General features: G+C 60.9%; 1 protein-coding gene across 2 annotated transcripts; it reads right to left on the reverse strand.

The window, feature by feature from the left end:
* Nucleotides 1–732: 732 nt before the first annotated feature.
* Nucleotides 733–9952, reverse strand: LOC133357748 (toll-like receptor 13). Of its 2 annotated transcripts, none has more exons than XM_061575851.1 (4): nt 9232–9952; nt 4769–5395; nt 2427–4154; nt 733–1345 (listed from the first exon to the last, which is right to left on the reverse strand). In XM_061575851.1, the coding sequence occupies exons 1-4, from the start codon at nt 9640–9642 to the stop codon at nt 1022–1024; spliced, it is 3090 nt and encodes a 1029-aa protein (XP_061431835.1). In that variant the 5' UTR covers nt 9643–9952; the 3' UTR covers nt 733–1021. The 2 variants fall into 2 exon arrangements, with proteins under 2 accessions (XP_061431835.1, XP_061431834.1); XM_061575850.1 differs by having other exon boundaries at nt 2427–4187.
* Between the last annotated feature and the right edge of the window lie 2376 nt (nt 9953–12328).

The raw sequence follows: 12328 nt of genomic DNA on the forward strand, positions 1-12328 counted from the left end.
GGCGGGGCACGGGGGAGTGCTGGCAGCCACCGGGGGTGGGTGGCCTCCCAAGTGGTCCGGTCCGTCCGTTCACAAGACCGGCAAGTGGCATCGCCGCAGTAGCGTGTGCGCTGTTGCACGCTTGGCCACGTGCGGTGCATACTGCTTGTGCACCGTGTGTGTGTACTGCACGTGTACTGCGTATGTGTACTGCGTATGTTTACTGTGCATGCGTACTGTGCGTGCGTACTGTGCGTGTGTACTGTGTGTGCGTGCGTACTGCGCGTGTTACTATCCACGCCGACGCTCGCGTGCCGTGTGTTTTGTCCGTTGATTCTCAACCCCAGGGACGGTGAAGCCGGCGACGCTGTTCCCTTAAGCTTCGTCGTCGCGCTCCTCTCCCTGCTGGGATGAGCGACGCTGAGCTCCGTGCCAAGAGCGGCGGCCCTCCACCGATGTCGAACTCGGGTCGCGAGGAGCGCATAAATAATAATGATAATGTCAGCTGTGTAAACGCGACGACCCTGTTGGGTGGTGGAGGGGTCGAAGACAAGAATGTTTTTTATTAATCGACAACCACAACAACAATAAACGTAAAGTACCATGAACATTCCCCAAATGTCAAAGCACTCGATTTCTTAACACCGATGCACCCTGGCGTTAACGATCAATCACCAGCACCACCCACTCAATGCCCACCCACCCCACCCCTGTTCACAGGCGCATTTGCATAACTACATCGTCAAAGCCACCCAGCCACTAGCCCCGTGCAGCTAGCACTCCATTTGCCATGTCTTAACATCAGCCCCGCCCTCTGCTCCGGTAGCGAACCTACATCACTGCCCATGTAAAGAGTTGAGGACGAACCCACAAGATGTTACACCCAGCGCTAAACTCCACATTCTCACAAAAGCAACAGGCGGTGGGGAGAGGGCATGCGGGTGGATATGGGACACTGTCATTATGAACCCTTGAGCAGGCATCACCATCATTGTGACCAACACCACCCTCAACCATTGTCACCATCGCCACGGTGAGCGGGTCAGCAGGCATGCACCAGTGGGGCCCCCAGCGGGCCCTCTTCCTCTGCGACCCCGTGCCCCTCGTCCTCGGGCCCGAGCGCGCTGACCACGCGGTGCCAGAAGAGCTTGCAGGCACCCTCCGACCCCGCGGGGGCCACCGAGCGGCCCCGCCAGCCCCGCCGGGCGAACGAGTCTCCCCGGGCGCCGGGCCAGGTGATGTAGGTTCGCGAGCGGATGGTGCGGCGCATGCGGAGGTAGGCGGACAGCTCGTTGTGAGGGATGCGCTCGAGGAAGAGGAGCACAAGGACGTCCTGGTTCTCCTCGAAGAGACGGAACGCCGCCACCTGCACGAGAGGCAGCATCAGCGTCACTCCAGTGGGAAACAGCGACAATCGTCACCCCAGCTGCCACTGGGGACCCGCTAGGCTAGACCTATGACAATCATCTCCACCGCGCCCACTGGCAGTAGACTAATGCCCGCTCGTATGCCGGGTGCTGAGTCGCACTGCGCCGCACAGGGACAGCTGCCACCGTGGGTGCCCCTAGGCTAGATCAAAACGGTCATCGCCCTCTACTGGCAGTAGTCAAATTCCCGCTCCCATGCCAGGTGCTGACCAGAGGTCGCAAACGGGTTTTGATTCCTTACCCGTACCCGGCCGCATCAGGGTCGTAAACGGGTACCAGTACCCTACCCGATACCCGGCTACCCGTACCCGGCCGGGTATCGGGTAGGGTACAGGTACGGGTACCCGATTGCGACCTTTGGGATGAAGCCATGTTGCAGGCGCGGGTGGGTTGATTCTAGGAACTTGAATTGTGAGAAGAGACAAGACGTTGGGAAATGAGTGACAAACGGTTACTCACCAGTGACTCACGTTCTACCCGTACCCGCACCAGGGTCGCAAACGGGTGCCCGTACCCGGCCGGGTATGGGTAGCCGGGTATCGGGTAGGGTACGGGTATCGGGTACCCGGTTGCGACCTGTGGTGCTGCAGAGTCACGCTCTGCAGCACTGGGACAGCTGCCACTTGAGGCGTTTCCTTCAAATGTGGGGGCTCTATGAGACGCAGCGGAAGTGGCGTCGTCGGAGTCCCTGCTGCAGAATCGAGCCACATTGAGGTATCGGTGCTCATCTCCCGCTTGCAGCCCTGCAGAGCGGGTGGTGGAAATTCAACATTCCTATGGTAGAGCCCATGGATGGGTGTGTGGTGATGTTTGGTGGGTGGTGGTGATCGTGTTGAGTGGATTGGGTGTTGGTGATGGTGGTGACGGGTGGTGGTGGTGAGTGGGCATTCGGGCGGGTGGGTTGTTAGCGGGTGGGTGGCGGTGTTTGGTGGAAGTTGGTGATGAGTGTGCGGGTGGTGGTGGGCGGTGGTTGCCGTCCATGGAGTGCCGCGACCGGCGACGTCGCCATTGCGCGCGTACCTGCAGCTCCTTGGAGCACCACTCGCTGCGCAGGTAGCTCCGCGTCACGATGCACAGCATGCGCCGGCTCGCGTAGATGCCATCCATGATGTTCTCCACGATGTCCTTGCCCGGCACGAAGTCGCGGTGGTGCAGACAGAGGCGCATGCCGGCGCCCTCGAGCTGCGGTAGCAGCTGGCGCATGACCCACTCCTCGTCGTCGCTGTTGTAGGACACGAACGCGTCGTAGCGTATCGGGCCGCCGGGCGGCCGCGTGCGCCTCTTGTGCTCCCCAAACCACGCGGCGAGCAGGTGGTACCCGTAGAGCAGGTGCCAGCGCCAGAACCTGAAGACGGTGGCAGCGAGCATGACGAGTGCGACGGCGCACGAGCAGCAGGCGAAGAGCAGCGGCCCGGAGCGGTTGCGGCACTGGCTCGCGTCAAAACGCACGAAGAGCTCGCCGCGCCTGGACAGCGGGAACCCGCAATGGACGCGCCACAGCCCCGGCGCTTGCACGTGGCTCGAGTTGAGCAGGAAGTCGCGCAGCCACTCGTTGTCACAGCCGCAGGAGAGGGGATTGCCCACGACATCGAGCAGCTGCAGGCGCGGCAGCGCCCCGAGGTCGGCGGCGGACGCCTCGCCGATGCGGTTGTTGCTCACGCGCAGCACCCGCAGGAGGCTCAGGTTGAGCCGGGACAGGAAGGTGACGTCGTCCAGGCGGACGCTGCGCAGGTGCAGCTCGTCGAGGAGCGGCACTGGCCGCAGCAGCGCCGGCTCCACGCCGCACAGCGGGTTGGAGCCCAAGTCCAGGTAGCGCAGGTTGGGCGTCGGCAGGAACGTGCCGGCGTCCAGCGCCGACAGGTAGAGCTGCCCGGCGTGGAGCTCTTGCAGGGTGGCCAGGCCCTCCAGGAAGTTGGATGGGAAGTTGACCATGCCGTCTTTGCGCTGGCTGTTGAGGAAGAGGTGGGTGAGGCTGCGGAGGGGCGCGAACGGCGGGCTGCGGACAGCGCCCGCGGACGCGTAGTGCAGGTAGTTGTTGTTGAACTCCAGGTTCGTGAGGTTGACGAGGCCCTCGAACGCCCGCGGCCGCAGGGGCCGCAGGCCCAGCTTGTTGCCGCCCAGGTCGAGGCGGCCCAGGGCGGCGAGGCCGTCGAACGCGCCGTCCTCCGCCTCCGCGATCTGGTTGTCGGCGACGTTGAGCAACAGGAGCGAGGTGAGGTTGGCGAAGTTTCCCGCCGGCAGCTTGGACAGGTAATTGCTGCGCAGGTCGAGGGCCTCCAGGAGGCCCAGGTCCTCGGGGAAGATGCCGGCCACGCTCATGAGCCGATTGGCGGACATGAGCAGGTGCCGGAGGCGACGGGGACCACGCAGGAAGCCCGAGGACACCTCGGTGATTTGGTTCTTGGAAAGGTTCAGGGTATTCAGTTCCAGCAGCCACCGGAGGTCACCGGCTTGGAGCAAGGAGATCGAATTGGAGCCGAGGTCCAAGGTGACAACACCGCTGCCGCCGCTCCTGACACTGACGTTAGCATTCGCGGCGTCGCAGCTACCAGCGCCGCCGACGTCGCCAACGGCGTTGTCACTGTCGCCGCCGATGAGGACGTTGGCAGCGGTGAGTCCGGGGGCGGGCAGCGGGGGGGCAAACGCGGAGGCAGGGAACGTGGAGAGGCTGTTGGCGCCCAGGTAGACCTCGCGCAGCGCCGGTAGCCCACCCAGCGCCCCGTGCTCGACCTCCTCCATGCCATTGCTCTGGAGGTACACCATGCACAACCTTGAGCAGCCCTGCGAGATGGTGACAGTCGGTCAGAAGCTTGGGATTATGATGGTGGTGGGGGGTGGTGGTGAGGGTGGTGGCGGAGTTGATGGTAGTGGAGATGATGGTGGGGGTGAGGGGTGGTGGAGATGATGGTGGTGGTGGTGATGGTGATGGAGATGATGGTGGTGATGGTGGTGGAGGTGGTGGTGGAGATGATGATGGTGGGGGTATGACGGGTGGTGGAGATGATGGTGGTGGTGTTTGTGGTAGAGATGATGGTGGTTGTGGTGATGGTGGGGGTGAGGTAGGTGGTGGTGGTTGAGATGATGGTGGGGGCGAGGGTGGTGCAAGCCGTTCCGGCAACACGTGCCTGGCGCGCCGGAGGAGGGCCTGCTGGGAGGGGGCTGCTGGGGGGGGACCCGCTGCTGTAGGTCTACTGGCCCACTCCCGGTGGTGGTGGTGGTGATGGTGATGGCGACGATGGTGGCAATGCGACCGAACAAACATCGGGGGAGCCACCGAGTGGACGGCTCACCCCCCCACATTGAGACGCCGCCGCCGCGAGCTGTGGTAAGAAGAAGAGGAGGAAGAAGAAAGCCATTTTTACCCTGAAGGTGCCGTTGCCCAGCCTCGTGAGCCCGTTGCCTCTGAGCGAGAGCGAGCGCAGGCCCGGGAACGCGGCGCACAGCTTCGACACCACCGCCGCCGTCAGCCACGCGCCCATCGCGTTGCCGTCCAACTCCACGGCGTGCAGGTCGACGCCGCTAAGGCTCTGCATGAAGCCCACGGCCATGCCCTCGATGGCCGCCGCCGTTCCATGGCCGAGGCCCAGCAAGCGGAGGCCGCCGAGGCGCTGCGGGTCAGTCAGCGGCACGAGGACGACGCGGGGCCGCGCCAGGCAGCGGTGGAGCAGCAGCGCGCTGAGGTTGCGCGCCGACGCGTCCGTGAAGTTCACGAGCGCCAGCGGGTTGCCCGACACGTCCAGGAGTCTCAGCGACGGGGGCAGCGGCGGCGGCCGCGCGCCGCCGCCACCGCCGCCGACGATCAGCGAGGGCAGAAGGTTGTCGGCGAGGAGGAGGTCGCGCAGGATCGGGCAGCAGGAGGCGAAGGGCAGCGTGGCCGCGTCGAGGGAGGTCAGCGAGTTGCCGCTGAGGTTGACCGACACGAGCGAGGGGAGGTCGGAGAAGGCGGTCGCCGATATGGAAGTGATGCGGTTGTAGTCCAGGCGCAGGTACTGGTGTAGCGGGAGGGGGGGGAGAGAGGAACCATTGGGATGATGATTATGATTGCGTAGTCTCAAGACACTTCTTTCAGGAGGGGTCCTGCCAGGTTTTTTTTGCAGTGGAGGGGGGGGGGTGACGTTGCCGTTGCTGCTGATATGTGGTGATCACGGTGCCTAGGAGATGTTAACTACCTCGCCTGGTATGCAGGAGGTCGTGGGTTCGATCCCGACCCTAACGCCTGCTGTATATTTGGAGTTTGCCTGTCTCTCTCCGTGGTGAGATGTTAACTCCCTCGCCTGGTCTACAGGAGGTCCTGGGTTTGATCCCGACCCTGACGCCTGCTGCTGTATATTTGGAGTCTGCGTGTGTCTCTCTCCGTGGTGAGATGTTAACTACCTCGCCTGGTCTACAGGAGGTCGTGGGTTCGACCCTGACTCTGACCCCCACTGTATATTTGGCGCTGTATATTTGGAGTTTGCGTGTCTCTCCCCGTGATCGCGTGGATTTGTATCGGGGTCCTCCGGGTTTTCCCTCCACATCACGCTCTAAGATGTATTTTGGCTTGCCATAAACATCCACGTGGTGAAAATCCACTTCGTTGAGCTGTCATTTGTGATAGCCAGCTCGCTTCTGACAAAAGAGCTACATGGCTCAGCGTGTCGTACCTGCTAAAGTAAAATATGTTTTAGTTTATTATACAGTTTGAAGGGGTTTCATCAGTATTAGCGATATGATTTTGGCCGATACCAGTTCCACAGTGGGGTTGGGTTTAGCTATGGGAGGATACTGGAGCACCCAGAGGAAACCCATGGGGGAGAACATACAAACTCCACACTCGCTCACAAAGACAAAGATCCCCCGTATAGCCTGGGCAGATTGCTGGGGTCAAGTGCTGCTAGCGAACAGCACCTATGAAGGCCGATACAGCACACGAGGGGGTTGTGCTGCCAGCACCACGACCGGGCCGCCTTTGTCTCACCGGTGGCGATGTTTACTACACACCGCACCAGGTACTAATTTGAGGCCGAGTCTACCTAGGGGAGGCCCAGGACCGGTTCGGATAATCGTCACCGGTGTTGGCCGTGAGCGGGGATCGAACTCGGGTCGCTGGGTTCGTTGTGCAGTGGAGCGCTAATTGCTACCATATACATATATTCAGTACATCCCACAATCACTCGTATCTCTTCTACCATAGGGGCCGTCCATAAATGACGTCACGCACCTAGGATGGGGGGGTCAGACATTTGTGACGATGTGTGACGAGGGGGTTGAGAAATGTGACGTCACATCAAAATGCGCAACTTTAAATCAATATAGAATTGTTATAACAACACTGTTATGACAACACTCCTACAACATCAGAGTGCAGCGCCACATTAAATACGCACTACAATGACAATAGTTTAAAGCGATTTGAAGCATGTTTTTAAAAAATTTGGGGGGGGGGGGCAGAGATTTGTGACGTCATATTTGAGGGGGGGTCTGACTGTGACGAGGGGGGGTGGGGGTCAAAAATCGTCCAAAATCGCGTGATGACATTTAAGGACGGCCCCATAGCTACCCTAATCATGAACTTCACTCTTTGATGACCTCACTCACGGTGAGGGCTCTGACACTGTTCAACCACCAACAACTGCAGGTCACAGCAACAACAAGGCAAAGATCCCCCGAATAGCCTTCAACAAACTGTCGGGGCAAGTGCTGCTGGGACAGCCCCAGGTGTTACGGGTTGACTGCTGTGCCAGGCTAAGTGCAGGAGGAGGTCACGGGACAGACCCCGGTGTTTTGTGTTGACTGGCAGATGCACCCCTTGCGCTCCTCATTCTACCACTATCACCATCACCACCTCTACCACCATCAACATCACAATCATCACCACCATCACAACCTCTACCACTATCACAATCATCACCACCTCTACCACCATCACCATCACAATCATCACCACCATCACAACCTCTACCACTATCACCATCACCATCACCACCTCTACCACCATCAACATCACAATCATCACCACCATCACAACCTCTACCACTATCACAATCATCACCACCTCTACCACCATCACCATCACAATCATCACCACCATCACAACCTCTACCACTATCACCATCACATTCATCACAACCTCTACCACCAACATCATCACAATCATCACCACCATCACAACCTCTACCACTATCACCATCACAATCATCACAACCTCTACCACCATCAACATCACAATCATCACCACCGCCATCAACCACCATCATCATCACCACCATCACCACCTCTACCACTATCAACATAACAATCATCACCACCATCACCACCTCTACCACCATCAACATCACAATCATCACCACCTCTACCACCATCACAATTATAATCATCACCACCATCACAATCATCACCACCATCACCACCTCTACCACCATCACAATAATCACCACCATCACCACCTCTACCACCATCACCATTATAATCATCACCACCATCACAATCATCACCACCATCACCACCCCTATCACCATCACAATCATCACCATCATCACCATCACATCCCCTCCCGCCCCACACCCCTCCCCCCCCCCCCCCAGTGACCCCCCACACCCCCTCCCCCCCCACACACCTCCCCCCCCAGTGACCCCCCACACTCCCCCCCCCCAGTGACCCCCCCACACCCCTCCCCCCCAGTGACCCCCCCACACCCCTCCCCCCCAGTGACCCCCCCACACCCCTCCCCCCCCAGTGACCCCCCCACACCCCCTCCCCCCAGTGACCCCCCCACACCCCCTCCCCCCCAGTGACCCCCCCCACCCCTCCCCCCCAGTGACCCCCCCACACCCCTCCCCCCCCAGTGACCCCCCCACACCCCCTCCCCCCAGTGACCCCCCCACACCCCCTCCCCCCCAGTGACCCCCCCCACCCCTCCCCCCCAGTGACCCCCCTACACCCCTCCCCCCCAGTGACCCCCCCACACCCCCTCCCCCCAGTGACCCCCCCACACCCCCTCCCCCCCAGTGACCCCCCACACCCCCTCCCCCCCAGTGACCCCCCACACCCCCTCCCCCCCAGTGACCCCCTCACACCCCCTCCCCCCCAGTGACCCCCCCACACCCCCTCCCCCCCAGTGACCCCCCACACCCCCTCCCCCCCAGTGACCCCCCACACCCCCCTCCCCCCCAGTGACCCCCCACACCCCCTCCCCCCCAGTGACCCCCTCACACCCCCTCCCCCCCAGTGACCCCCCCACACCCCCCCCCAGTGACCCCCCACACTCCCCCCCCCCCACACCCCCTCCCCCCCAGTGACCCCCCCACACCCCCTCCCCCCCAGTGACCCCCCCCACCCCCTCCCCCTCAGTGACCCCCTCACACCCCCTCCCCAGTGACCCCCCACACTCCCCCCCCCCAGTGACCCCCCACACTCCCCCCACACTCCCCCCCCCCACACCCCCTCCCCCCCAGTGACCCCCCCCACCCCTCCCCCCTAGTGACCCCCCCACACCCCCCCCCCCAGTGACCCCCCACACTCCCCCCCCCCAGTGACCCCCCACACTCCCCCCCCTCACACCCCCTCCCCCCCAGTGACCCCCCCACACCCCCTCCCCCCCAGTGACCCCCCACACCCCCTCCCCCCCACACCCCTCCCCCCCCAGTGACCCCCCACACTCCCCCCCCAGTGACCCCCCCACACCCCCCCCCACACCCCCCCTCCCCCCCCAGTGACCCCCCCACACCCCCCCCCACACCCCCTCCCCCCCCAGTGACACCCCTCCCCCCCACACCCACACCCCCCCCCACACCCCCCCCCACACCCCCCCCCACACCCCCCCCCACACCCCCCCTCCCCCCCTCACCTGCAGCGCCACGAGTCCCTGTCCCAGCATTCCGTCTGTCAGGGCCCCCCCCAGTCGGTTGTGCGCCAAGTTGAGGTCGCGCAGGAGGCCGAGGCCGGCGAAGGCGTCGCGCTCGACGCGTCGGACCTCGTTGCGGGTGGCGTTGAGCACGCGGAGGCTCGGCAGCTGCGCCAGGTCGGCGCGCGTCACCTGCCACAGGCGGTTGCCCGAAACGTCGAGCTCGCTGGCGTCCCTGGGCAGGCCTGCGGGGATGGAGCTGAGGTTGTGGTTGTAGCAGAACACCTTCAAGACGCCGCTGCTGTTGTGGATGTCGCAGTCGCGGTAGCTGTAGGGCGATGCGGGGCACGGCAGCAGCAGCAGCTGCAGCAGTAAGCAGGGCAGCAGATGCGGGGAAAGCGCATGAGACCCCATTGTGGTTATAGGGGAGTGGGGTGGGGGTTGAGTTTTAGGGTGAGAAGGTCGAGTTTAGGGGTAGGGTTCGGGGTCAGGGTTAGAGATTAGGATTGGGATTTGGGTTAGAGGTTGGGGTTAGGGGTTGGGTTTAGGGTATGGGGTTAGGATTTAGGGTTTGGGTTCGGGTTTACAACGAGGGTTTATGGTTAGGCTGCTGCTGATGCTGCTGCTGCTGATGCTGCTGCTGCTGATGCTGCTGCTGCTGATGCTGCTGCTGCTGATGCTGCTGCTGCTGATGCTGCTGCTGCTGATGCTGCTGCTGCTGATGCTGCTGCTGCTGATGCTGCTGCTGCTGATGCTGCTGCTGCTGATGCTGCTGCTGCTGATGCTGCTGCTGCTGATGCTGCTGCTGCTGATGCTGCTGCTGCTGATGCTTCCTGTTTGTGTGTTGATGCTGCTGTTGCTGCTGATGCTTCCTTCTTCTGATGCTGCTTCCTGTTTGTGTGTTGATGATGCTGCTGATATTGATTTAATATGGGCTTCTAGTGTACGAACGTTGAACTTCTTTCGCACCGTACCTAGCCAACCGCGCATAATCGGAGGTGCGGGGGAAGGAAAACAAACGTCAAGGCAACAACAACAACAAGCGGTTCTAAAGACGCGAACTTGTCAATCTAGGTGATGGTGATGATGGTGATGATGATTGAAAGAGACATCGCTCCCACTGCGTGTCCGAATATCGGAAGGAAGAGCGCATTCCAGACGGCCGCTAGCGAGTGCGCTTCTCCGCTGATGCTCCTGCTGCTTCTGTGGTGGTTCCCTGATGCCTGCGGTGTCTCTGTTGCTCCCCTGCTGCTGCTGCTTCTGTTGTGCTTCTGTGGTGTTTCCCTGCTGCTGCTGCTGCTTCTGTGGTGCTTCGCTGCTTCTATGGTGCTTCTGTGGTGCTTCTGTGGTGCTTCCCTGACGCCTGCGGTGTCTCTGCTGCTGCTTCTGTGGTGGTTCGCTGCTTCTGCTGCTTCTGTGGTGCTTCTGTGGTGCTTCTGTGGTGCTTCTGTGGTGCTTCTGTGGTGCTTCTGTGGTGCTTCTATGGTGCTTCTGTGGTGCTTCTGTGGTGTTTCACTGCTGCTGCTGCTTCTGTGGTGATTCCCTGACGCCTGCGGTGTCTCTGCTTCTGTGGTGCTTCCCTGCTGCTGCTTCTGTGGTGCTTCTGTGATGCCTGCAGTGTCTCTGCTGCTCTCCTCCTGCTGCTGCTGCTTCACTGCCTCTCTATCTAAGTTGTCTCTTCCTCCAGCGTCGCCTTCTCTTCTCTACCCCCCCCCCCACACACACACACCGCGTGTCTCACACACCACGCGCGTCTCACACCACGCGTCTCACACACACCACGTGTGTCACACACACACACCACGTGTGTCACACACACACACCGCGTGTCTCACACACCACGCGTGTCTCACACACCACGCGTCTCACACACACCACGTGTGTCACACACACACACCGCGTGTGTCACACACACACACCACGCGTCTCACACACACCACGCGTGTCTCACACACACACCGCGTGTCTCACACACACACCGCGTGTCTCACACACACACCGCGTGTCTCACACACACCGCGTGTCTCACACACACCACGCGTGTCTCACACACACCACGTGTGTTACACACACACACCACGCGTCTCACACACACCACGTGTGTCACACACACACCGCGTGTCTCACACACCACGCGTGTCTCACACACACCACGCGTGTCTCACACCACGCGTCTCACACACACCACGTGTGTCACACACACACACCGCGTGTCTCACACACCACGCGTGTCTCACACACACCACGCGTGTCTCACACCACGCGTCTCACACACACCACGTGTGTCACACACACACACCGCGTGTCCCGCACCTCGCCCCGGCTGCGTGAGACCGCGCCTCGCCGCACAAAGAGGGGCGACGCTTCGGGGAAGTCGTCGCGTGGGTGCAGAGCAGGTGAGCGAGTGAGTGTGTGTGTCATTGTGAGAGTGGTGTTGTGTGTATGTGACTGTGAGAGTGTGTGTGTGTCATTGTGAAAGTGTGTGTGAGTGTGTGTGTGTGAGAGTGTGTGTGTGAGAGTGTGTGTGAGAGTGTGTGTGTGTGAGAGTCATTGTGAGAGTGTGTGTGTGACTGAGAGTGTCTGTGTGTCATTGTGAGAGAGTGTGAGTGTGTGTGAGTGAGTGTCATTGTGAGAGAGTGTGAGTGTGTGTGTGTGAGAGAGTGTGTGAGTAGTTGTGTGTGTGAGTGTCATTGTGAGAGTGTGTGTGTGTGAGAGTGTGTGAGTGAGAGTGTGTGTGTGTCATTGTGAGAGTGTGTGTGTGTGAGAGAGTGTGTGAGTAGTTGTGTGTGTGAGTGTCATTGTGAGAGTGTGTGTGTGAGAGAGTGGTTTTGTGTGTGTGTGACCGTGCGTGTGTGAGTGTCATTGTGAGTGTGTGTGAGAGTGTGTGTGTGAGAGAGTGTGAGTGTCAGTGTGAGTGTGTGAGTGAGAGTGGTTTTGTGTGTGTGTGTGTGACCGTGAGAGTGAGAGTCTGTGTGGACACCCACGCCCTCGTGTGCCGTGCCGGCCTTCATAGGTGCTCGCTAACAGCACTTGCCCCTACAATCTGTTAAGGCTATACGGGGGATCTTTGTGTGGGGAGCGGTGGTGTAGCGATTAGCGC

The sequence above is a fragment of the Lethenteron reissneri genome, chromosome 59 (assembly GCF_015708825.2).
Source record: "Lethenteron reissneri isolate LAM-NWPU_2019-01 chromosome 59, ASM1570882v1, whole genome shotgun sequence".
NCBI lineage: Eukaryota > Metazoa > Chordata > Hyperoartia > Petromyzontiformes > Petromyzontidae > Lethenteron > Lethenteron reissneri.

Excerpts from the sequence above, each read along its gene's own strand:
- LOC133357748 (XM_061575850.1), bottom strand. The coding sequence starts at position 9,642 with ATGGGGTCTCATGCGCTTTCCCCGCATCTGCTGCCCTGCTTACTGCTG. Across the intron at positions 5,396-9,231 it reads AGGGACTCGTGGCGCTGCAG|TACCTGCGCCTGGACTACAA; the intron begins GTGAGGGGGGGA and ends CCGCTACACCAG. Across the intron at positions 1,346-2,426 it reads GGTGCTCCAAGGAGCTGCAG|GTGGCGGCGTTCCGTCTCTT; the intron begins GTACGCGCGCAA and ends CCTCTCGTGCAG.